General features: G+C 39.4%; 1 protein-coding gene and 1 pseudogene across 1 annotated transcript; both read right to left on the reverse strand.

The window, feature by feature from the left end:
- Window positions 1-23,288: 23,288 nt before the first annotated feature.
- On the reverse strand, window positions 23,289-24,048 carry LOC110705779 (protein ACCELERATED CELL DEATH 6-like). The gene has a single exon (XM_021883715.1). It carries the CDS (start codon window positions 23,994-23,996, stop codon window positions 23,397-23,399), a length of 600 nt encoding a protein of 199 aa, XP_021739407.1. The 5' UTR covers window positions 23,997-24,048; the 3' UTR covers window positions 23,289-23,396.
- On the reverse strand, window positions 23,289-26,977 carry LOC110705773 (annotated as a pseudogene).
- Window positions 26,978-27,177: the final 200 nt, after the last annotated feature.

Genomic DNA, 27,177 nt, shown 5'->3' on the forward strand with positions numbered 1-27,177 from the left:
TTATTATTATTATTATTATTATATCTCAAAAACAGACAAAGTCAAACAACCTACAATTAATTAGTGGGAAGTCGAGATACAATCTGGGCTCCCACTTCATCCTATCCTAGTGAAAATATTATTATTATTATTAATATTATTATTATTTATTTATTTATTTATTTTTTTAGATGTTTTTACTCTTTTTATAACATTAGCAAATGTGTTAATAATATAAAATATTAATTATTACCATTAAATATTAGTTATTTTTATCATTATATATTATATGTTAATTCTTCTTATTATATTATTAAATATTAATTATTATTATTATTAAATATTAATTATTATCTATAAATATTAGTTGTTATTAATAAATATTAATTATTATTGTTATTATTAATTATTATTTTTTATATAAAACAGAGTAAGGCAAAGCAGAACAGATTTCAGTAGAGCAGAGCAGCTCTAAAAAACAGGGCCTAAGACTATTAAGGAGATCTAGCTATATCGCCTATATGAGGTTGATGTCCAGGACTGGCTTGGGGAAGCAACGTATGTGGGGTAGGCAAGTAGGCAGCATCATAGAACGAAGCTTCAATTCTTGGCAGTTTGTAGCTCTAAACACTGTTGTAGTGTGCCTATTTTATGGGCATTGTCATCATATAATGTGTTTGTGAAGTTATTGATTATTGGAGTGACATTAAACATGGAAAGGTGTGCTTTTAAAAGAATTTTATGAAACCTCAAAGTGAAGAAGTTGTTATTATTTGTGTGCTAGAGAGGGGCAAAGCTCCAAACTAAAAATCAAACAAAAATTCATCCAATCTAAGTTTACGAGCAATCTTTAAATTTACTCTTGATCCCATCATATTGCTTAGGCCGTCCTCTTATATTAACTAGTTTTTGTTTATCTGAAAGGCCGTCCTCTAAGAAATTTTAATTCCTATGCTCAATCAAATAATCATTATTAAGAAGAAAAAAAATAATTATTGGAGTTTGTGTGCATTACAAGTTGATGGATTGCAATAAATCTAAATAATTACTGCATATTAATTAAAAGTTTAAAAGGAGTAAGTGGGGAGAAATAATACAATACAGTTAGTGAGAGGATATTTATAATGAGTAATAGTATCATTGTACTTACTAACTAATATCCTACGAAATCAGTGAAAGAGTATATTTATAATGACTGATAATCATAATTTTTCTTCTATAATAAAAGGATATTTTCCACGTAAAAATCAATTACGAATCGTCTCTTATTTTGTTATCCTTTAAGTTATTATTAACCCATTATTGTGTGTATTTAGTGCACCATCCCCAACACAAAATAACATAAATACGTGATACGCAAGTGGTCAAATGCACAACTTGTGCAAGTTGCGAAACTTTTAGAGGTTGAAAAGTTGGCTTGAATATAAGCCATATAAGTCGGCATTTATAGTTTTATCCCTTAATAACAATTATTAAAGTCATAATACAATCAATCAGATCATACATTAAACTATTAAAGCATCTTAGCCGATAACGAACAATTTCTAGCCTCATAACTCCAATGATTTCTTGCACTAGTAAGAGAATTAATACTTGGTATTAGGAAATGAAAGCAGACAAGCATCAATTTTTTTAAGAAGAAACGGCAATATTTTGGCATTATTGTTGCCATGTAAGCACAAACTAGCTAATACTTGTACAATAATTGAGCACAAATAATATTATACATATGTCAAGTTGAATGAAATTATTACAATATAATATCTCTGTGTATTACTTTGTAAAAAAACAAAAAATAAAATAAAATCCAACCATTTAATCATTTTTATATATGTAGTATATATATTGCTCATTTTATGTAAATTTATGAAAGTAGAGTATCATAATAGATTACCTGATTTTTCGATGAACGAGTAATAACATCTGGATAAAAATAAAATAAAATTACCGGGTATAAATTAAATGACCTATCTGAATTATCAAGAATTAAACATTATAAGTGCGCAAGATTTAAAAAAGAAATGAGGATAATTTGGCAAAAAAAACAAAAAGATTAGAGAGACATGATTTAATATAGGAATAATTTTGAAGACACTAAAATAGAAAAAAAGAATAATAATATTTTTTTTTTTTTTGGTTCATATGAGCCACTTAAGGCGGGGATGAGAATCGATCCCAGGATCACCTGAATAATATTATGATATGGGGGAATACAATTTATATAGACGATCTATGCGTCTATCCATCTAAGCACCTATTTATCCAACATGAATTTAGAATATATTGTGCGAGTTATAATGGAAATTTGAAAATCTTTATTTGGCATAGGCCTACGTTAGAAGAGAGTGAACACATATATGTTTAACGAGATGGAACAATTAATCAACTTACATGTGTGTTAATTTCTTATCAAACCAACAAACAAACATCATAGCCTGATATTTTACATTATACCTAGTAATACTAGGAAAAAGGTGAAGCTCGATATACCGATTGTAAAGTTAGTAAGAAAAAAGTTAGTAAAATCTTAAATGGAGTAATCAGGAAGTGGTCAAGTGGAGTGGCTTGATAAGTAATGGAAGATAACGTACGTGTGGTGCTTACTTGTTTGTCTTTGCTTTTCTTTGTTGCCTTGTTTTTATGCTCTTGCATTATGCATTATTTTTATGCAACTGTCCTTGTATTTTCTTCATTAGCGCTAGGGGCCTCCGTCGTCGCGGTGGGGCCTTCGGAAAAAGGCTCATTCACCCCTCGCTTTCATACTAGTACTAGAATAATATAGTAGTGCACGTAAAGAATGCCGATGGGATTGGAATAGGGTGGCCAAAATGGCATGAATACTAGACACTCAATGATATCATTCTCTTCTTAGTTCTTATGACTTGTCTCAAAGGCGCTGGAGAGTGGGCCTAGGCATTTGGCAAGTCCTAAACATTGCTAATCAAACATTTAAGCCTTCACCAAAATTCTTATTAGAAAGTCCACTTTATAATTTCAAGGAGATTTAAATATATATGATCATAAGAAAAGTTGTCCTTTAGTTTTACAGTATAAAGTGGATATAACTTTTTTCATCTCAAAATTCTTCATATCCAGCCCAAACTTTTTGTTGTTGTTGTTGTAGACATACCTCCAAAAATCTTCATTTAGGATTTTTTTTTTTAATTTTTTTTAACTTCTCTTTCCTCTGTATTCTAGGAAATTGTTAAACACGTTATAAATCAAATAAGTTAATACTAACCGTTTAGTAAGTTATTGGACCTTTGTAATAGTTCTATTTTTTTGTAAAAAAACAAAAAAAAAACACATATATACTACCAAGTACCAACAAGATATATTACACAAGTGCATGCGTAAGTATGCGTAAATCTCTCGTCAAAAGATATAATGCGTAAATCAAATATATCAATACTAACTTTTTATACATAGCCTAATAGGATTGACAATGCATTACTACGGTTTGTGTTTTGAAAAAGCGCTCAAACTAACCTATAATTTCATAACCATAAACCAAACTAAATCAGCGAAATATGATTTGGTTTGTGAGTTACTACGGTTTAGCCAAACTCGCACATCCCTAATTCCAAAACACCAAAATAAACTTTACATTCTAGCTAGAGAATAGAGGAGATTATGGTATTGTTATCTAAAATATTGGAAAGTGTTAGAGGATCAACTCAATCAAAAGGTTAGCCTTTATGGTTCAAGCCCAAGATTGGTTTATATATACTCTATCGTCACTTCCCTTCACATGAGAGACCTTTGGGCTTTGAAGTGTGTGCGACATGGGCCCTCTCGTACCTAGTGCGAAATATTCTACTTGAAAGTAAGGATGAAAATTGAACCCGTGATTATTGTATCATGTTGACTCTTAATTCAATGTCAGAGGACCAACTCAATCAAAAGTTTAAACTTATAGTTGAAACTCATGATCGATTTATATACTTTATCAGAAAGAATCCATTCATAAAAGTTTTATTGGTTTGTAATTGGGTTGAAAGGGGAAAAAGCCCAAAAGTCAATTGCTTTAGGACAGGTTATGAGAATGTGGTCCATGGACTCTAGCTGAGAAGGACTAAAAGTTCAGGCGTTTGACAAGGAAGGATATATCTTACGGAGCAACATTTTTGTGAATGGTATTATATACTTCGTATTTATATCCGATGGTGAATTATTTATACAAAATATAAAAATAAGGGATGTGACTCGAATACTCGATCATGTGAGAGAAGGAAAATATGTAGTATTAAAAAGTATGAGTGAGAGCCATGTAACGAGAGAGATAGGTAAATATTGCCGTAAATAGTTTTTTTTTTTTTTTTTTGAAAGATACGGTGAATAATATTTTCAATTAAAAAAAGTGTTGTAAACTTATACAATAATTAAAAAAAGTCGTTCATAGAAAATGTTAAAATAATAATTAAAAAAAAGAAAAGAAAACGGGGGAATACCAATGTGTCAAACGGTAATAATAACTTTTATACCAATCTAATTGATTGGCATAAAAAAGTTGTTCACGAACTTCACTAAATGAGCATATTCATGTTCGATCGTGTTTAAGCTCATATATTGAATGAGTTTCAAAATTTAACCTCAACTAATTTTTAAAATTTAATTAATGAACATAAATAAGTTTTAACTGAGCTCGAGCTGTTTACTGAGAGTCGCGACTCGTTAACATCCTAAGGTGCAGGAAGAGAGGTGCAGCTTAAAGAGGAACGGGTAAGTTCTATTGACATTGAATTTCTAACTCCAATTTATGTTGTTAACTTACAGTAACTCTAACAAATATTCGTTATATTTTTGTTATGCGAATGAATATCTATGTAACTAATGTTTATTTTACCATAAATGCAGATATATATGGGGCCAACCCCAAGGGGAAGGCAAATGAGTGCATATGAGAGAGATGTTGAGATAGCAAAAGCAAGTATGGACAATGATACTTTGGGAGAATGGAATGCTAAGTCTTTAAAAGAAACAACACTTTCTTTCACCTTACCTGGTGGTTTTGATCAAAATAAAGAAACAACAGTTGAGTTCCATGTAGTGAGTCATTGCGTGTAGGTTCGAGTTCACTTTGTACGAATATGTTGTCAATCTTCTCATGCTTTGTCTTGAGCCATGTTTCCAAGTAAATTTCTTTTCTCTATTCTAGACTTGTTACAATTTTGGGGAACTTGGTTGTGAAAGCGTAGGCAAATATATTATTAGAAATTAATGACCCACTAACAAATACTTGTACATCAGATAATTAAGGTCCACCAGTAAACAAACTTTAAAGTATCACTTTTTCAACAATCCAAACTAACAGTTTGAGATATGAAAGGCCATAATATAGGTACTAACCAAGCTAATCACAATCCGGCCTCACATCACAGTATCACACCATTATCCTACGACATGCATCTTTACTACTAGAAATTTTGATGATTCCTAGCCAAATATCTTCTTGCGTGATGCAGTCCAGCTCGAACATTTTGAAAGATTAGCACAACATAGTAGAGGAAGAAGACCATAGCGATAGCCCATATCGCAAACACGAGATGAGAAGAATGAGACACCACAACCTACACACCTGTGGGAAAATGCTAACATCAGGGAACCCAATTGTTTCTGTCAGAAAACAATTGACCTGCAGAAGGTCTTTCGGATGCGTGGAGATGAAGCCCAATTCGAGTGATGACCGAATTGAGGATTTCCTGCACAGCACAACAAACGTAAATTGGCCTCGGGGATTGCGCCGAGGAAGGCCCCTCCGATGCCGAAGTCAGTACGAGAGTAAACTCAAAAGAAAGTATAGCTATGCAAGAGTGTTTGTTGCTTGAGGCAATTTTTGTGAATCCATGTAAAAGTGGTAGAATGAGAGTTTATATACCTTGTTCCAATTGAATGGGGTGGGCTTGAGTAAGTAAATGGGCTGCCATTTACTTGGGCCTTGCTTTACCTAACTTGGCATGTTTTCTAGAGGGTTGAACCTTTCCCTTTGGGCTGGTTTTAGTTTTCATTTATGGACTGGGCCCAAATAAGTTATTTGGACCCCAAACAACTTGCCCCCGAGACCCGATTCGTGAGGATAACGGGTCAGGTTTCAGAAACCGAGACATTTGGAGGGAAATAAATGAAAACAATTTAAATTTTTATTTGAGGAATTTGTACGGTTTAATAACCGTTAATGATGATTAATCAACCTTAATGACGGTTAATTAATGACATTGGGGAAGTGGAGAGAACTTAGTGGATAATTAATTTTGGCGGTTTGCAGGTTACCTGGGAAGAATTCGAAGAGTGGTGGAAGTCTTGTCAATGGATACTTATTTCGTAGAAACCAAGTGTTTCCAACATTCTCAAACACTTTGCATTCGCATTCTCTATCTCATTTCCCAGCAAACTCGCGCAAACACACTCCCAATTTCACTAATCTCCACATTTTCTGAAGCTTTTCAGCATAATCCGTTGCTCCGAACTAATAGATCGGCGAATTCCGAATCTGATAGAGGTAATTTTCTCCGAATTTAGTTAGGATTTCCCCTTTATTTAAGCTTTCCCCCTTTTCCTCGTTTTCGTTCTCCGTCACCGTCAAACTTTCAAAAATGGCCGACAATCCCGGAAAGAGACCGGCAAATTCTGAGGCGAGTATCTCCGAAGAAGAGACGCCGCAGCTGATTCCGAGGCGCAATTGGCCTCTGGCGATGATGCCGTTTCTGAGCCGCCGTAACCCCAATGCCCGAATTGAAATTGGCTCTTCCTCGAGTGGCGAGGGTGTGAGGGTTGTTCCTTTGAACAGTGCCCCTTCAACTGAAGCAGCCGAGGCCAGTACTTCGGGCCGAAGGGTCGTCTCAAGACCTAGGCCTTTAAACTTTGGTTTGCTATCGGTGGAGCCAGCCTCTTGGTGGCTGGAGAATAATGCTCGGTATCGGTTTGCCGAGCAACTTGAGGTATATTACGGCATTATGGAAGCCAATGGCTACTGGTGCTGAGTTCCCACTAAACTAGATAGAATCTACCGAGCCCCTCCTGGATATATTGGGGTTTACACTCGGCAGCTGTAGAATGGGCTGCGCTTTCCCGTTCACCCATTTGTCATCAAAGTTTTGAACGGGTATAACATCTCTTTGGCTCAGCTGACCCCTGCTAGCATCAAGAGGGTCATGACCTATCTGTGGGTCTGTCTCTTTTACGGGTTGCAGCCGAGCGTTTACTGTTTTCGGTGTATTCACAAGCTTTCGCCGAATACCCAATCCAACAAGTGGCACGGAATTGGCTGGTGGCAGATAGAGGATAAAAAAGGGCTATCTGACCACCTATCCGAATGATACTTCGGATAAATTCTGGCGGCAACAATGGATCTGGGTTCGAGCTCCTTTAGACGAGGGTCACCCTATTTTTTTCGGGGGACCTCGTTTTACCAGAAGACCCGATCCTTCTATGTCAAGCATCGGCCCTGACGATTTTACCGAGGCCGATCGTCAGCAAATGGCCCTTTTTGGCCGAACCCTTAACCCTAGCGCTATTGGCCGAATGACCGTCGTGCCGACTGTCTGGCTGCCTTGCTGCCACTACATCTTCCAAGAGAAGATGTTAGCTGTTGTCGGCCTCAGCCGAAGATACCAAGGTGGTAAGTGATTTGGCTGGGGCCGAAGCTTTTAATTTCAGTTTTTAAACTTTTTATGATCCGAAACTTTTCATCTGAACTAATGTTTTGTTCATGTGATTTTCAGAGATCTGCGAAGAGAACTCTGGCATTGACTACGAGAAGTTGGGGATCAGCCGAACAAGAGAGCCGATCACCAATACTCCTCCAATCACCGCCGTGAAGGACCGACCTCTCACCTTGCAACCGAAGAAATTGGAGGTGGTCAGTGCCTTCGACTACTTGGCGCAGAAACCTTGGCACAAGAAACTTGATCCCTTCTTTCTTTATTCTGCTGAAGAAGAGGCTCCTGTTGCTGCCACGCCAAGAAGAAGCATTCCCCATCCGCCTCCATCTGAACAACAGAGAGAGGAGGATTCAGACGAAGAAAATACTGAAGAATTAATCGGGCCTCTTGTAAGTCTCTGACTCTTTCTCTTTGTTCCTTTTCATACTTAGATTTTGCATGAAATTTTTTTAAGTATAGAACTTCGGCTTGACAATCCCTCGGCTTGTCGCCAAATTTTTCTAAGTGTGCCTTTTCAATCTTTAATATGCATGTTATACTTAGCTTCTCGTAGTTTGTAGAGATTTTTTTGCTAAGAATAGATCTTCGGATGCATACTCTTGGCTTTGTTTTGCTGTTGTTGTTGTTGTTTTTTTTTTTATTGCTTACGCACCTCTTGTCTCTTCTTGCCCCCTCTTTCTTTTCTTCTGCAGTCCGAAGGAGAAGAGGTTAGAGAAAGAAGAAGTTCCCCCTTCCAAACCCAAATCCGAAGAAATGGCTGGTGGAAGAAGGGCTCTTCTTGTTCGACCCGGCCAGTTCAAAGCGCCGGTCCTTCCTGCTAAAAGACCTCGGCTGGAGGAGGTCCAGGAAGAGGAAGTAATTGAAGTCACCTCCCCCTCTCGGGAGGTGCAGGCCGAGGTGGCCCGACAGAAGACTCCTCCTATCTCTCCAGGGCACGTCGCCGAACCATTTTTTGCTAAGGTTCGGCACAAAGTTGACGTGTTGGACTCTCGGATGGGAGGTCCTGAACCTATTGTTGTCGAGGACGAGGTTCAGGTAGCTGATACAGAGGCGGCGTGCCGTCCTCTTCTGCGGCTGGCTCTTTTCGGACCTTCCAGTCTGCTGAAATGGGCTTCGGCTCAGCGCCTCTTGTACCTGTCCCAGTGCACGCTCGCGCTGTTTTTGAAGACAGGCATAATTCGGCCCTCTCCTACTTCGGCCATATGGGCAATCTGTCAGCTCTGGAGAGGGCAAGGGCCTGGACGTTGGGCGCTGCAGCTGGAGCAGCCCTTTCCAAGAGAACCAGAGAATGTTGATGCAGGTACTTTTCGAACACTTCACTTCTTTTTTTTTTTTTTTTTTTAAAAAAAAAAAAATTCTAAGTGTTGGACTTCAACTGACTTCTTTTCAATGTCCGCAGGCTATGCACAACCATTTCCTATCTATGGAAATGTATGACGAGGTCCGGACTAAGTCAGAGAAGCTCGAAGAGGCTGAAGCTAGGGCTTAGCTTGCCGAACTGAAGCAAGCTAAAGCTGAGGATGAAGCTTCAGGACTAAGGTGCAACATGAATGACATGAGCGCCAACTTTCTCCTCTTTTGCCAGGGCTTGGAACAAACCATCTTCCCTTGGGTGGAAGAAGGCCAAGCTTTACTAACCGAGTACGGAGCCGAGAGCATTGCTGAGTTCAAGGCCCGTGTTGAGGCGAAGGTGAAGGAAGAGGCTGAGTCTCGGCGACTTCTAATTGCTGACTATGATAGCCGGCTCAGCCAGGTCCGGAATGAGGCTGAGACCCGGAAGAATGATCTGCTCGCGGTTCAGCAGAAGCTGAAGGATGAGCTTGAGGCTCAAAAGACTGAGCTGGAGGCTGCCAGAGAGTATACTCGGACCCACATTTATATTGAAGCGCAATACGCTGAAGGGTTTGAGAATGGCTGGAAGTCAGCTCAGCGCCTGGCTCTGCATGCGGCTCCTGATCTCAACTGGGATCTGGTCGAGGCCTGGTCTCAAGATCCTAACAACCCTCAGATTGACGAGGCTAGTCAAGCTGAGATCGACTTCTTGATTCGTCAAGAAGAAGAAGAAGCCAAAGAAGCCAAGGAAGCTGCTAAGGAAGCCGAAGCTGCTGGCAATGCCTCCTCCTCTGCTGCTGGTCCTTCAAGTGCTCATCCTGATGCTGAAGCTTAGGAACTCGGGCAACTGTCTTCTGAATCTTGCGGATCAACCTGTGCTTAATTAGATCATCTCCGCTTCAGCTTATTTGCCTTAGTCTTTTGCTCCAGCCTGCCTTTGTACAAACTTTATCTTTTGTTTTTGTGTACCTTCGGCAGCTGTGTTTCCGCTTAGTGGGCGGCTGCCGACTTTGAATCTCTGTAACTTTTTAACTTTGCACATTTCTTGCTTACTCTGAATGACGATCTTGCATTACAGTTTCAACTACTTATTTCTGTTTGAATGTGTAGCTTCGATCTTTGACTGCTTTATCCTTTGAATTTCGTCAAAATTTTACTAAGTACAAAGCTTCGGCTCACAAACCATTTGACTGAAAATGTTTATCACTTGTTCGTTCTACTCGAAAATTTTTCAAGTATTGAGATTCGGATGGGAGCTTGACTGGGTGATTACCTCTTGCCCCCCTCAGAATTCTGGAAATAACTTTTCCGGAGTTCTGATTTCGTTTGACCCAGGCACTAAGGTAAATCTTTGAATTTTTAAGAAAAACCGTGAAGATAAAAAAAAAAAAAAAAAAGTGAAAGCGTAGAGTATTTCTGGATAAACTGCGGCTTGAAAAGGCCTTTTATTAATTCCAAAAGATGCACTTACATAGATTGTTCCTCCCATTCCGGGCTATTACACGTGAAATTTTCTAAGTACATCTGCATTCCAGTGGTTCTTCAGCTCAGTTCCATCCAACTGCCCGAGCCGATAAGTCCTGGGTTGGAGCTCGTCATAAATTTCATATGGCCCTTCCCAGTTTGCTGAAAGTTTCCCGTGTATACGGTTTTTCTGAACAGCTGCAACATTTTGAAGTACAAGGTCTCCAACTTTGAGGAGCCTTGCCTGGACTCTTCGGTTATAGAACTTGCTGATTCTCTGCTTGTACGCAGCCATTTTATCCCTTGCCGAATCCCGGACCTCATCCAAGAAATCAAGGGACTCTTTCATGAGATGTTCATTTTCATCAGCCGAGACCTGGTTCACTCGAAGGCTTTCTGAACCAATTTCCACTGGTAACACGGCTTCGGATCCATACACCAATTCAAAAGGTGAATGTCCCGTAGCCTCTTTTTCGGTTGTCCTAAGTGACCATAGGGTTCCTGGAAGTTCCTCTATCCACTTAGACTTTTGATCCTCAACCCTTTTCTTGAGAGCCTTGAGTATCTGTTTATTCGCGGCCTCAGCCTGACCGTTACTTTGGGGATGACAAACTGCTGAGTATGCCAGCTTAATGCCGAACTGGTCTGTATATCGTCTCAGCGATAGATTGTCAAACTGCCTCCCATGATCAAAGACGAACACCTTCGGAATGCCGAAGCGGGTGATGATGTTCTGCCAGATGAACTTTCTGACAGTGTGTTCAGTTATATTTGAAGCTGCTTCGGCTTCAACCCATTTGCTGAAGTAGTCGATTCCGAATATCAACCACTTCTTCTGATAAGGTGCTTCGGGAAATGGTCCCAAAATGTCCAACCCCCATTGAGCAAAAGGGAGTGGATTTAGGACTGGATGAAGATCCCTCGACGGCCGATGGATTAATGGCGCGAACTTTTGACATTTTTCACATTTCTGCACCATTTCTTTGGCGTCTTGGATCATGGTTGGCAAGTAATACCTTGCCCGTAATGCTTTATGAGCTAGGGTCCTTCCCCTATGTGGTTCCCGCAGATGCCGAGATGGATTTCCCGAAGGATATAGTCCGTATCCGTTGGACCCACACATTTCAGCAGAGGGGCTGAGAAGGATTTTTTCAGCAACTCTTCGTTATAGACGATGCACCTTGAGCCAATTCTCTTCATTTTTGCGGCCAAATTCTTGTCTTCGAGGAGTGTTCCTTGAAGCTTGTAAGCTAGGATGGGATCCATCCAGCTTGGTTCAGCTTCGACGCATTGGACCTCAACCTCTTGGTCAATGCTTCTGCTTCGGTGCACCTCTACGTACACAGATCTTTTCAACTCAGTGAGGGTAGAACTTGCAAGTTTGGAGAGTGTGTCAGCTTGAGCGTTTTGCCCCCTTGGGACCAGCTCAATTTCGAAAGTTCTCAGCTTTGCTATGACTGATTTGATTTTGGCGAGATAAGAAATCATAGAGGGATCTTTCGCCTCATATTCGCCCCGAATCTGATTAGTAACTAGCTGAGAGTCTGTCTTCAGATAGACATGTTCGGCTTCGAGAGCTATGCACAGTTCTAAGCTAGCAATCGCTGCTTCATACTCAGCTTCATTGTTGGAGGCCTTAAATGAAAATTTTAGTGCATACTCAAAGTTCTTGCTTTCGGGAGAGGTTATCAGTTATCACTACCCCTGCCCCCGAACCATTCACAGTTGCCGAACCATCCGTGTATATTGTCCAAGTCTTCTTCCATCGTCAAGTGTTTCCTGATAGGAACACTCGGCTAGGAAATCTGCTAAAGCTTGGGCCTTTATAGCTGCCCTCGGCTGGTAGGTTATACTGAACTCAGTAAGCTTGAAAGCCCACTTAGTTAGCCTGCTTAAGACCACTATCTGATGGGATTCGAAATAGGGCCTCAACTTCCGAGCTGCTACCACCACAACATATGCCACTTTTTCTAACAGAGGGTAGCGAGTTTCGGCATCCGTCAGAGTGTGACCGACGAAGTAAATCGGCTGCTGAACTTTCTCTTCTTCTTTCAGCAGAACTGCGCTTACCGTAGCAGGGCTGACTGCTACGTATAAGTACAAGGTTTCTCTTCGGCTGGTCTAGCCAGCGTCAGAAGGTTAGCTAAGTGCTCTCGCAGGTGCTAAAATGCTATTTTCTGCTCTTCCTCCCAAATGAGCTCCTTGGATTTTGGCTGTTTTAGCGCCTTGAAGAAGGGTAACCCTTTGTCCGAGGCATTTGAGATGAACCTAGATAGAGCGGCCATTCTCCCTGTAAGGCGTTGGATGTCCCTTTTTGTCTTCGGCTCGGGAAGATCGAGAGCTGCCTGAACTTTGGCAGGATTGGCATCAATACCCCTCTTGCTGACCATGAAACCCAGAAACTTTCCTGATCTCACGCCGAAGACACATTTCTTCGGATTAAACTTCATTTTGTGTTTTCTCAGAGTGGTGAATGTTTCGGCTAGGTCCGAGACATGGTCTTTCGCCTCTTTGCTTTTGATGATGGAATCGTCAACATAGACTTCCATGTTGCGGCCTTTCTACTCAGCAAACACCTGATCCACCAGCCTCTGATATGTCGCTCCGGCGTTATTCAAGCCGAAGGACATCATTTTGTAACTATACACCCCGACGCTTGTAACGAATGCCTTTTTGCTCTGTCATCGGGGTGCATGGAAATCTAATGGTACCCCAATAATGCGTCCATGAAACTGAGTAGAGCATGGCCAATTGTCGAATCGACTAATTGGTCGATTCTTGGCAAGGGATAGAAGTCCTTCGGACATGCCCTATTCAGGTCCGTGAAGTCCACGCACATCCTCTAGGTGCCATTAGCCTTCCGAACCATCACCACATTCGCCAGCCATTCAGGATATTGACAGGGCTCAATGAATCCTGCGTCTAGAAGCTTTTTGACTTCGACGGCGATATCTTGGTTCTTCTGAGTAGAGTAGTTCCGCTTTTTCTGCTTAACATGTCGACATGTGGGGTCAACGTTAAGCTTGTGCGAGATGAAGTTCAAATCAATCCCTAGCATGTCAGCTGTCGAGAAGGCGAACACATCTCTGTTATCCCAAAGAAGCTGGATCGATTAGTATGGAGATCTGGATCAAGTCCCCGTTCGATGCTAACACATTTGTCAGTATTTCCATCGATCAACTGCACAGATTCAGTTTCTAACTCCATTGATTTGGAGCCAGAATCTTCAGATGCTGGCCTGCTGTCAATATCCGTAAACCCTCCAATCTTCGGATGGCCCTCTTCAGTGTCTTTCGGCCCATCCAAAAAGCTGGCCTCTTTGGTCCCCACATTTACTTTTTTGGAGGAGGACCCCTGAGCCGAGGCACTTAGGCCTTTTGGCCTTTTGGCACCTCGCTCCTTTTCTTTCTTTTTTTTCTTCCTCATCCTCTTCGTCGTTGTGGCGACTTTTAGAGGGTTTGAGAGTGTTACATTCTCGGGCCTCCTTCTGGCTACCCAAGATTTTCTCGGAGCGTCCTTCGTCTGAAACGTAGATCATTGCTTGATGGTACGTTGAGACAACTCCCTGAGCGTCATGGATGAGGGGTCTCCCCATGATGACGTTGTAGACTGATGGGGCATCAATGACCAAGAATTCAGCCATGATGCTCCGTCTTGCCCGGTCTTGGCCGAGGCTGACAGGAAGAAGAATTTTCCCATCTGGATATGAAGGAGAGCCATTGAACCCAGTCACCGGATAGGGGACCGGGGTCAGGTGCTTTCTCTCCAGCTTGAGTTGGTCGAACGCCTTTCGGAAAAGTATGTTCGCCCTACTGCCACCGTTTACCAGTATCCGATAGACGTTATGGTTCGCGATGCCCACCATGATTACTAGTGGATCATCATGGGGGTACACCACCCCCCTACAGTCTTTGGCTGTGAACAACATGTTCGGAACCGGAGACTATGGTTTGGAGAATTCAGCATGATGGATCTGATGGGTTAACCCCCTCAGGTGGTGTTTGAGCGTATGCCGAGAGACACCCCTGAAAATGGTCAGAATGTCATTACTTCCTCCCTCAGGAGGTCGATCCTTTTTCCGTTGGTAGTCCAACTCCTGCCGAGCATCTTTCTCGGCTTTCTTCTCTTCGCGGCGCTCCGCGACGTACTTTTTCAAGTACCCTTTCTGGACCAGCTCTTCAATCTGGTCCTTCAGCTAAAGGCAATCCTCGGTTCGATGCCCACAAGATTCGTGGAACTCGCACCAATGATCCTTGCCCTTCTTCTGGTGCCATGAAGGAGGAGGCTTCGGCTTTTTGAACCTTCTCTCATCCTTGGTCGTGCTAAAGATCTTAGCACGTGGTAGGATGAGAGGGGTGTAAGATTCGAACCTCCCTGTGAAAGGGGCCTTGTCCTTCTTCGGCTCTGTGGTCGAGGGAGGTTCTGAGGCCTTGGCCTTCCCTTTTCTCGACCCAGGAACTTCGGCTGGCTGATTTTTTGGCTTGGAAACCCCTGATTGAGATTGCAGCTTGGCCTTGTTCCATTCCTCGGCTCGGATGAACTTATCCGAAGCGTCGAGGGCTTCTTCCAAGGTCTACGGTGGATGCATAACCATGAAGTCTAGAAATTTTCCAGCTTGTAAGCCGTTCCGTAAGGCAAATACGGCCAGGCTTTGGTCCAGATTTGTGATTCTGGACGACTCATTGCTGAAGCAAGTCAGATAGTCTCGGAGACTCTCGTCTTCCGATTGATGCAGACCCATGAGTTCTGTAGTAGTTTTCTCTCGGCGGTTAGCCGTCGAAAACTTGCTCTTGAACTTGTTGGAAAGATCCTCCCAACCTATTATCGAGCCTTCCTTCAACCCCTTGGTGATCCATGACTGGGCGACACCTTTTAGGATTGTAGGCAAATATTTGCACCAGGCAGCTTCGGACCTGGGGTTAAGGTACATATGCCCCTCGTAGGAGGCTATGTGATCCTTCGGATCCGAAGTACCATCGTATGTAATGTGTGCCGGAATTTTTATCGTCGGCACGCGTTCCTCAAGTATCCACCTTTGGAATGGGGGACTGGTGGGAACCACTACAGCCTTTCCTTTCTGCCGTGCCGAAGGAACCCCACTTCTCCCTCTCAGAGAGGTGGATGTGGGGGGTGTCCCTTCGCGTGACATAGCGGAGTAAGACCCTTCTGGATAGGTGAGGCGACTGTGCACGCTCCCCTCTCTACCGCCTAGGCGTTCGTGAACGCTTCGGCGGGTAGGCTCATGAGAACCTGGGTGGTCCCTGGAGTTTCTGACTTTGGAATTTCCAACATGTCCGGAGTCTCCTCTCCGCTCCTGTCCAGAACCTGCTGGAATTTTAGGCTTTCGGCTTCTTTCTCTGTTCGAGTGTGGAATCCGATCCTCCCTTTCCGGGCTCCTTTTCCTCTTTAGATCCTCGGATTAGGGGGGGGGGAGGAGGGTTTTTGCTCACGAAGGGGACTCGCCCTCCCCAAGCGTTCATAAATTCCATGCAGACTGCCACGAACCTCGCCACCTCGTCGGTTGATGGCCTAGTAGGCGGGGTCGTGTTCTGTTGTGACCGGGAGTGCCTGCTCGGCTGAGGGCTCTCATGCCGAGATCGGCTATATCTTCGTGAGTGGCTGGGTTCACGGGTGCGTGGAGGTGGAGACTCCCCACGCAACACCTCTCTCCTCGGAGAAACTGGGTTTTCCGAGATTGAGGCTGATGGTTCCGGCGACGGTGAAGGAGATCGGGGCTCCCTCGTCGTGACGTTAACCATCTTCCTTGATTTTTTCGAATTCTTTTCGCTCTTAGTCATCTTGAGTTTGGCTAAGATCGGATTGGAGTTTTTGGCTGACTTTTTGTAAGTTTCCCCACAGACGGCGCCAAATTGTTTCTATCAGAAAACAATTGACCTGCAGAAGGTCTTTCGGATGCGTGGAGATGAAGCCCAATTCGAGTGATGACCGAATTGAGGATTTCCTTCACAGCACAACAAACGTAAACTGGACTCGGGGGTTGCGCCGAGGAAGACCCCTCCGATGCCGAAGTCAGTACGAGAGTAAACTCAAAGGAGAGTATAGCTATGCAAGAGTGTTTGTTGCTTGAGGCAATTTTTGTGAATCCATGTAAAAGTGGTAGAATGAGAGTTTATATACCTTGTTCCAATTGAATGGGGTGGACTTGAGTAAGTAAATGGGCTGCCATTTACTTGGGCCTTGCTTTACCTGACTTGGCATGTTTGCTAGAGGGTTGAACCTTTCCCTTTGGGCTGGTTTTAGTTTTCATTTATGGACTGGGCCCAAATAAGTTATTTGGACCCCAAACACCAATGAAATAGTGTTCAAAATAAGTGCACAATGTGAGAGAGGCTAAAAATGAAGGTACTTTCTGTTGGAGAATTTAGAGTATTTAGTTGATTATTATTCATGTTAGGTTAAGTTTAAGTTGTTTGGTTAAGGTGTCATGACTTAGACAACATATGATTAAGGTAGTAGTATACAACTAATCAAGAGAAAGGAAGAAAGTGGCTGATTCGTCACTATTGTTGCAGCCGTTACTACTTACGATTTCAGTTTTGATTTCTCTTGATTTAGTTGGCCAGTTACATACTTAATGTATTATAACTTAGTGTATTAATTAATGCATTGTTTAATACATCTCTTAACATTTGATGTTTGATGCGTTGTTTTATGTATGTTTTAATACATTGTTCAATGCATAACTTAAAGCATTGTTTAATGCATGACTTAATGCATTGTTATGTTTGTTACGTTTGAAAAATGCAGTGACATACTAAGCTACTATCCTATATATATGAGAAACTCCTCATATGATCGATGGATGAAAAAAGCTAAGAGATGAATTATAATATCTATCTTAACACTTTGGCATAGGAAGTTATAATCGGTTGTTCATTTTCACAAAATTACAAACACATTTATACATTGAATTACAATAATCCTACAAGTTATTGTAGTTGTTCTTCGTTGTATCTCCTGAGTAATTTTTGTGATACCCGGTTGTAGTATAGGGTCAAAATTATACGATTGGGAAAGTGATCCCATTCACGCCTCGAAAATTTGTCCAATAATTTCATTTCCATTTCTTTGTGACCCTTGTTTATTAGAAAATCCCCAACACTTTCTGTAGTAACTAGAATAATGAAGTACATGAGTATTGCTAGGGTGGAGCATGTGAAGGCTAAGGCGTCTGAAATCAAGAATATTTTGAAGGCGGCCTTACTCTTAAGCACCGCCATACCTATCTTCTCTCCCGGGTTTTGATTGAATCCACCAGGTAATGTAAAACCAGCAGCGAAAGATACCGTTGCAATCAACGTCGCTACCAAGGACTGACCTTGAGCTACTTTTCTTAGTGAAACAAGTTTTGAGTCTGCGTTAGAATTTGCTTTTTCTATATCAACATCATTTTCATATGCATTGACTCGCTTTCCTTTCGGAGTAATCAGACTTCTAAGCCGTTGTATATTCTACACAAAAACAAAACATAAAATATATCAAACAATTAAATTACATAACAAAGGAACAAATTAGCTAGTCCTAAAGTAGGAGATATTATTAAAGGAACTTACAGAACGACCGGGATGAAGCATGTGAAATTTAGAAGCGAAAATATCCCCAATGGTAAGGTTTTGTTTATTGAAAGCTTGAAGGTCTAGGAATTGGTAGTTTGATCTAATGAAACACGGTAATGTTAGAAGACAAACATGGCCAAGGTTGGGAACGGATGCGGCGAATAGATGAAGAAGTGTATTTCTGTCTACATCTTTGTCATTAAGGTGGTTGTCAAAATGTCCTTTCTTGAGGCAAGTTATAAGTTTATAGAGACAACCCTATTTTGCAGCATTCACGTCACCTCCGCTTGATTAACCTCCTTAGCTTGTTTAAGGAACAATTGAACTGCCTTGTAGTTAGGGGTGAACACCGGTCCAGATCCGGACCGGACCAGACCTGAACCGGATCAGACCCGGACCGGTTTGGACCGGCATGCGTGGACCTGTGTTAGACCTGTTCCTGCCGGTCCGGGTCCGGTCCAGACCTGAAAAATCAGGTCCGGTCCAGGTCTGGACCTGTTTGGACCGGTTTGCTTTTATCCTTTATAAAGACTTTTTTTTTACCTGTTTTGAACATGAATTTGGACCTGCTTTGAACTTGATTCTGGACCTGTTTCATGAACTGTTTATAAAACATATTTTGGACAAACTATTGCCCTTTTTTTTAAGTCCAAAACTTAGTTATATAAAACATATTTAACAAGTTACATAAAGTCCAAACTAGATTATATTAGATTGTATGCTTGATCTTCTTATCTCCCTTCAATCACACGCTTCAAACGAATCACACCAACGAGTCTACAAATACGACTTCATTGTCTACATCGCCACATTGCACATCTAAATCAAAACGAAAATAGATTATATTAGATTGTATTGATAATTAATAAGTAATAATAAAATAAATAAGTAAAAGTGCTTAATAACATAACTACCTTTCTCGATTTCCTCTAACTCTTTCAAAGTTTCCTCCACATCAATAATTGGCAATCCTTTTGCTCTTAACCAATCTTGTGAACAAATAAGAGCTTGAACCATCTTAATACAAATAGAAACAGAAGCTTATATCAGCAGAAACTAATAGAAACAGAACAACCAATTTTGAAGTCAGAAAAAATGGCAAAATGAATCAGTCAGAACAACCAAATGAATTAGAAAATCAATCATCACCGTCCATATTTGAAGTCAGAAGGTTGATTTATTGAGCTTATAGTAAGTACATGACATAAGTACATGTTTATGATAATTTATGTATCTTAGCAGAAGATATTTTACCTTAGGAGTTAGAGAGCTCCGAAATGGATCTAGAGTACGACCTCCCGTACTAAACGCAAATTCAGAAGACACTGTAGACAAGGGGACAGCTAGAATATCGCGTGCCATGCACTTAAGAACTGGATATCGATGACCATTAATACCCCACCAAGTTAATGAATCTAGTTCTTCTTCCTCCGGCCCTATACGTTCATGTAAAAACCTATCCAACTCGTTCATCACATACCCACTTGTCCCCTCTAATTTTTTCGCCACTTCTCTAAGGTTTTTCATGTAATCATCACCCCCTTCTATACCAAAGGCACTATCATCATCAACATCAAAATCAACATTAACATCTATTGGCATTGAATCTCCTTGTTGGCTACTTTGAGAAATAGAAGAAGTGTACATGTTTCTATATTCATCAAATAAAGTGTAAGTGAAATCCTTCACCTCATTGGCAAGCTTCGAACCCTTTTCTTTTCCATGCATATCAATTAGTGACAATTCAACAAGTATGAACTTGCAATGAGGGTCAAGAATAGAAGCAACATAAATAAGCTTGTTCATTTTATTCACATTCCCCCAATACTTATCAAACTTTTGTTTCATTGCAATAGCCATAGCTTGAAAGTTCAAATCCCCACTTTTCTCCCACTTATTCAACATATTATACATGGAAGAAATCTCACTCAAACCTTTATTACTTGTCACATAATGAGAGCCAGAGATACGTTTAGTCAAAACATAGAACCCCTTCAAAAACAAAGTCAATCTCTGTACTTTTTTCCAATCTTCTTCTTCGGGAGGTCTTTCATTATCATTCAAATCCTCTCCATCGGGAAGAGATAACCCACTAAAAACACGTTGAAATTTCAAAGCCGTGTCCAACATTGTGAATGTAGAATTCCAACGAGTGGGGACATCAAAAGACAAGGAAGCTTTGGAATCTATATTTGCTTTTTGCACAAGATCTTTGAACCTAGATATTCTAGCAGGAGAATTCTTCACATGTTTCACGGCATTTCTAACTCTATCAATGCACACACCGTGTTGTTTGATTCCATCCCACACAATTAGATTAATGATATGAGCCATGCATCTAACATGAAGATTTTTTCCATCATTAATACATCCGGTTCTTCTAACCATTCTACTTAAGTGCATACAAGCAACATCATTTGAAGAGGAATTATCAACAGTGACAGTAAAAATCTTATCCTCAATACCCCAATGCTCTAAACATGCCTCAACGGCTTTTCCAATAGCGTCTCCTTTATGACTAGATATTGGACAAAAATTGATTATCTTTTTATGCAATTTCCACTCACTATCAATAAAATGAGCCGTAAGACACATATAATTGATTCGTTGTATTGAGGTCCAAGTATCTGTGGTCACAGAAATTCTTTGACAAGCTTTAAACATTTCTCTCAATCTTTCTTTCTCACTATAGTAGAGCTTTACACAATCACGAGCAATGGTCACACGAGAGGGAATAGTAAATTGTGGACATGCAACTTGCATTAAGTGCTTAAAACCCGGCTTCTCTACATGTTTAAAAGGTAACTCATCAACAATTATCATATAAATCAATGCTTCCCTAATCTCTTTTAAGTTTGCTCAACAATTATCATATAAAAAGCAGCAGTAAACAATACAGAAACAGGAACCAAGTTTATCATCTCAGTAAACAGAAACAGGAACCAAGTTTATCATCTCAGAAACAGAAACAGGAAACAGAAACAGCAGTAAACAATTTGACAGTAACCTTATTGAAATGAACAGCTTTTATCATCTCAGTCCAAGTTTGCCATTGTGATTTCATGATCAAATTTCATCAGAATGCTAATCTGGATGACAGTACAACAACAACTAAGATCTTGTGTTTTAGAGCAATTAAAGAACTAAAACAATCCTAGAAACATCCAAAGATACCCACCACCATGATATCGAGCAAAAGCAATCTACAAACAGGACAACAAGAACACAACTATTCCAAAAATCCAACATTTCCCAAATTCAATACTCTAACAAACCAATATACTTTATCATATATAAAACTGTTAATAATTCCAGATTCCAAAAAGGATAAACCTTTATTTGCAGCAGATAAAAAGGATAATACAGGGGAACTAGCAATGTTACATATGTCATTGATGAACAACTCCAAAAGACTAAATTAATTCAATTAAAAAAAGTAACAGCAAAAACTGCATATAAATAGAACAGTACTATCAAATAGTACCATCTTAGCTCATTGGAATTTAATAACATGGTCACATTCAGAATTTCAATATTCAAATTCCCAACTCAAGAAAAATTAAACTCAAGTAACTTTTGCTCCTAATAGGTAGCTTGTTCTGTTTTTCATGGGTAGAATTTAGTGATTTGGTTGGTTGTTCTTCATCAATTTCATCGAACAAGTGGTGGGCATTGAAAAAACAAAAACCCAGAATCAAAGCTATTGAAAGATCATAAACCCACATATTCAAAGAAACCCTAAAACCAATACAAATGCACTCAAAAAATGTAATACAATTTAAAAAATCAACATGCAAACATCAACAAGTAAATGTAATTGAGAAAAAAACACTAACCATGAATGAGGAGTCGCAGAGAGAGATTTGATTCGCCGGTGAGGAAGAACGCCGGTGAGGAAGGATCGCCGGTGAGGAAGGATCACCGGTGAGGGAGAATCGCCGTGAGAGAGAAGTGATTTTAGGGTTTTTAGGAGAGAGAGTGAAAATGAACGTTGAAATTGAAATGAACTGTTTGATTATACCCAAAATATTTTTTTGTTTTTTTTTTTTAAAAATCGGGTTTTCGGTCTGGACCGGGAAATTCCGGGTTAAACCCGGACCAGACCGAAAACCGGAATAGACCTTTTTTTAGAACCGGGACCAGACCTGAAGGTTCTGGCCCGGGTCCGGTCCGGTCCAATCCGGTCCGGTTCAGGTCCGGGTTCAGGTCTGGTTCATTTATGTACACCCCTACTTGTAGTAACCGAACCTAGCATCAAGGTGCAGTGGCGTGTCACCATTGTTGTTCTCTTTCCTTAGCAGCAAATAACATGATGATATAGTACCTTGTTCATCATTGAGAACCTCTTCAATGAACTCAATGCTAACCTTCTTCCTTGTATCCTCGGACAAAATGTTGTAGAGCGGTTTCCCTATATGAATGTAAAGGATGTTGATTCCCATGGCCATGGGCGTTGCCTGTTCCTTCCAATTCATTTGATATTAAACTTATGTCTTCGATTGATCCATTTAGTGCTGCATTGTATAGCTTAGGCTCCATGCCTTTGAGCTCGATACTTTTTTCTTCCATCTGCTGCTGTTGAACATGATATGCTTGAAGATTATTGCTCCCTATCGCGTCCAATAAGCTACAAAATTTAAATGTACAATACGGAATTAGAAACTTTGGTTATTAACTAACTTGATATCAATTGATGAATATTACTGTATAGTTTCAATAATTTGAAGGGGTCAAACACTAAGAAGATGCAACTTCTCTGAAGTTTGAAAAAAGTACTGGTGATTAATTCTTATGCAAGTGGAAAGACTTATATTTAGTCAACCATAAACAATTAGACAAGCACTCTGATATGTCATGGAATTTCTAGTCCAGTCACTCACGCCTTGACTTTTATCATCCTCAAGATTTTCTCGATCTTACTTAATAGCTTTCCAAAAAAGTTGTTGATAGGATGTGTAGTCTGGTTTTCATAAAATCATTTTTGTTTCTGTTTGTCTCTAAATGTGTTCGGCAATATTTAGTCAAGTACTCCTCTCGTCTCTTAAAATTTGTCTCATATGTGATTTACAATTTGATAAGGTCATGTTGAGATCCCATGGTTATTTTTGTAAAACCATATTTGTTGAATTAATTATCCCGCTCCTCTTTAGTAAATCTCCCATCTGTCGGCCACCATTAGAAATAACAATAACAGAATGAAGCAAGATCAAGTTACCAATAATATTAATAATAATAATGATAATAATAATAATGTTAATAATAATAGATGACTAACTAAATCAATTTCATATTATAGCACATTTAACATTAGAAATAAATTTTACTCGTCAAAACTAATTTTACAAGAACAGGGCTTTATTTGAACACATTGTACAAAGAAAACTTATAAATGACGGGTGATCAAAGACGAGCACACCATAATAATTCCTGCAATATCTTGGAAATTACCAGAATTTGCATCCTGCAACCCATGCAGCATCTCACGACTCCTTAAAACACACTTCATATAACGTCGTACTACAATACCAACAACTGAGATAAGGAAAGGGATATAGCAGACGAAGAAAACCACAGAGATGACCCAAATAGTAATTACAAGGGCGGAGGAATGAGATAACACGGCGCACACACCCGTCATTAGTGCTATCCCCATAGCACCCAATGAAATTACTGTGAGTAGTCTAGCCCAGAACAAGCGTTGCATATTTCGCCTTGTCGATAAAGCATCTGCAATTAAGGTGCACAAGAGTATTGCAGAAGTAGAGCATGAAAAGGCAATGATGTCTGAAACTAAAAATGCTCTGAAGGATGCTTTACTTTTAAGCACAGCCATACCAAAGTTTGTACCAGGGTTTTGATTGAATCCACCTGGTAATGCCAAAGCTGAAGTGAAAGATACTGTTGCAATTAGCGTAGCTACCACCATTTCAGATTTACCTGCTTTTACTATACGATCTGCCTTTGTTGTTATATCAGCTGTCATAGCTTTCTCTATATCAATATCAACATCTTTAAATGTGTTGATTCGCCTGCCCCTTGGAGTAAGCTTGCTTATATATCGTAAAATCTGCAAAATATTGAAAATATGAGTAGGTGTTTAATAAAATAAAAGAGAAAATGTATATAGTGTGTTAGTGTAAGGGATAATATATAAATAAATGAGTGTGAAAAATGCTATTATTGTGAAATAAAAAGGGGTAAGATGCTGAACAAGGTAAGCCTAAATTTAATAAAGCAATCAACACATACTAAATTAGAAAATGTATAGAACAAAAAAGAAATAAGAGAGTACCAACATTTATTAGACCCCACATCCATTGATGATAAACCTAATACTCATGTCCAATAACACTCCATATGCATGCATAAATTTTCATATATAAAATCAAGAGGGTGTGTGGATGTGGAACATACCGGTTCATGATACAAGGCCTTTTTATTTGAAGCGATTATGTCTCCGAAGGTAAGGTTTTTCCTGTTGAATACCTTAGGATTCAAGAGTAGATTTTTTTTTTTATAAACCTTGATATTTCGTTCACACAATAATGGTAGGGAGCATTAAGAATGGACGCGGCCAAGATATGGAGAGGAGTGTTCCCATGTAAATCCTTCTCGTTGATTAAATTTTCAAAGTGTCCTAGCTCCAAGAAAGCTCTAGTTTTAGCTACACAAGTCCATTTGGCAGCATAGTGTACAACATTTTGCCCCTTATTGTCCATTATCTCAATGCAGTCTGGACAAAAAGCAATCAGATTCTTCATGGCATCCCAGTTCTGCTGTATAATCGCAATATGAAGTGCTGTGCGCCCATTATTGTCCTTGATATATACTGCTGATGATTCATTGTTCCTATTATTGCTGTCGTAATCCAGAAGGACCTTGAGAGCTTTAGACTTGCCCTTGTCCGTAACCACACAATGCAGTGGAGTTAGCCCATCATCGTCTTGAGCCCTGATTAGACTACTATCAATTTCCAGTAATTTCTGCACCATCTCTGTTATTTCAAGTGAAATACCTGATTATATTAGTTTTATTTACCTTTAAGGTTTGACATAATAATATTTGAAATAAAACTTGTTTTTGGTCAAGTAAAGATTATTGGCTTATTACCTAGATTGTACTCTGTAGGAGATTAGTAGACCTTGTTAGCGAGAGCTTATTATTATTATTATTATTATTATTATTATTATTATTATTATTATTATTATTATTATTATTATTATTATTATCGCATTATTATTATTATTATTATTATTATTATTATTATTATTTTATTACCAACAACAATCTTTATTAACCGTTAGTTTCTCCGATTTATATTGATCTTTTCATTTTGACCAATTTTTTATCTCACAAAAAAATTCTAAGTGAGAAGTTTTGGGAAGAACAATATAAAATGGAGGAGGCATAACATAAAAATTAAAAAAGGAAAAAATATATAGTTGGAGAAACTTACCAGGATTTCCCCAATTTGCTGCAGCGTGAAGAGGGGTTCGGCCACAAGGTCCCTTACGGTGAGCCAAAGCTGAGAGATGACAAGCATCTAGAATAGCAGTCACTGAGGCAGCAGATTCCCTCTCAACAGCAAGATAGAGAGGGATCTCACACATATCATTAGGCTCATGAGGGCTATTAGGATCTGCCTCCACTAGCAATTTCACCACCTCAGCATGACCTTCCCTTGCTGCCTCGTGTAAGGCAGTATCCTTCATCTTGTTAAGCATCTTTGTCAGTTCCTGTCCAAGAACAGTTTAACCACATTCGCATGTCCAAACCTAGCGGCCAAGTGCAGAGGTGTATCGCCCTTGTCATTCTCCTTCCACAGGAGCGAGTACCTTACTAGGCTACCCATATCTTCATCGAGTGCCTTGTTGATGAATTCGATGTTGATTACTCTATCCGCTTTCCTGGCCAGCTTACTTTGGACCGGTTTCCCCACGTGAATGTGGAGGATATTGTTTCCGGTGGGTGTTACCCGTTCTTTCCAACCAGAAATGCAGCTTATCGCTTCAAAAGAGCCGCTCAGTGCTGCTTGGTATAGTTTAGGCTCCATGCCCACGACATGTAATGAGACATCTTGTAGCTGCACAACAGGATCTGCTTCTTGATTGCTCATCTCTACCATCGCCATATAATTAAAATCACATTATATATATGAAATTAAAAAATAAAAAATAAAAATTATTCAGTGCAAAAACTTATTAATGAGAAATTTGCTGAAAAGAGTTGAATACAAGAAAATTTTATTTGTAACATACAAATGACACAGATAGTACATACCAAATTACCAATGCTATTTGATTGTTAATCACTTTTCAGTTATCTGCTTGAACGCTAACAAGGGAGAGCTAGCTCTTTGGGTTCATAGACTAAAAGGCAAAGCACTATTTCATGAAAATCATAACTCGTATTCAAATTTCGTTAAAGATTTATAATTACAGTAGTTTGGTTACCCAAATATATTATTACTAAGCATAAACAAAAAGTGTAAAGGAAGGTGACAACGAAAAGTGTGAGCACTTACAGCGAAAAAAAAAAAAAATTCTCCTCCAGAATTTTTTTTTTGCCCAACATATTACCCCACCAATGAAATTTCTTATAAAAATCCTAGAGAATTTGGGGTAGGTCCGCAGGTTTTGTTATTTTTTTTTATTTCTTTGATTAATTTCGTGTGGGCCCTACTAAAAAAGTAACCATGCAATATTTATTCAACGGTACAATTGCAAAGATTGTAGTGAGATTAAATGTTAGCCAATGATCTTCTTACACGTGTTACTTTTTGGAAGAGCTTAATCCTAACTGTAAAAATGTTATCTTTTAAGTGTAAAACAGCTATTTTGTATACAGTAATTTATTAAAAACAAAAAAAAACAATGATAAAGAAAAGACATAAAAATTCTAGAGAATTTGGCAATTTTTTCTCTTGGAGAAAAAATTCTTACATTTCATCTTACTGATATTTGACAAATGGTTGAAAATTCTAATGTAGTCTTATGACTTTTGACTACCACATTTTTTAAAAATGGACGGCTGAGATTATTTGTTTTTCGATTTATTTTTAATTAGTAATTTTAATTAAATTTTTTTTTTAATTTTTTTATTTCCAAAATTTCAATAATATAAAAAACAATTTCTGGAAGATAAAAATATATTTTAAAAAAATT

The sequence above is a fragment of the Chenopodium quinoa genome, unplaced genomic scaffold, assembly GCF_001683475.1.
Source record: "Chenopodium quinoa cultivar QQ74 unplaced genomic scaffold, ASM168347v1, whole genome shotgun sequence".
Lineage (NCBI taxonomy): Eukaryota > Viridiplantae > Streptophyta > Magnoliopsida > Caryophyllales > Amaranthaceae > Chenopodium > Chenopodium quinoa.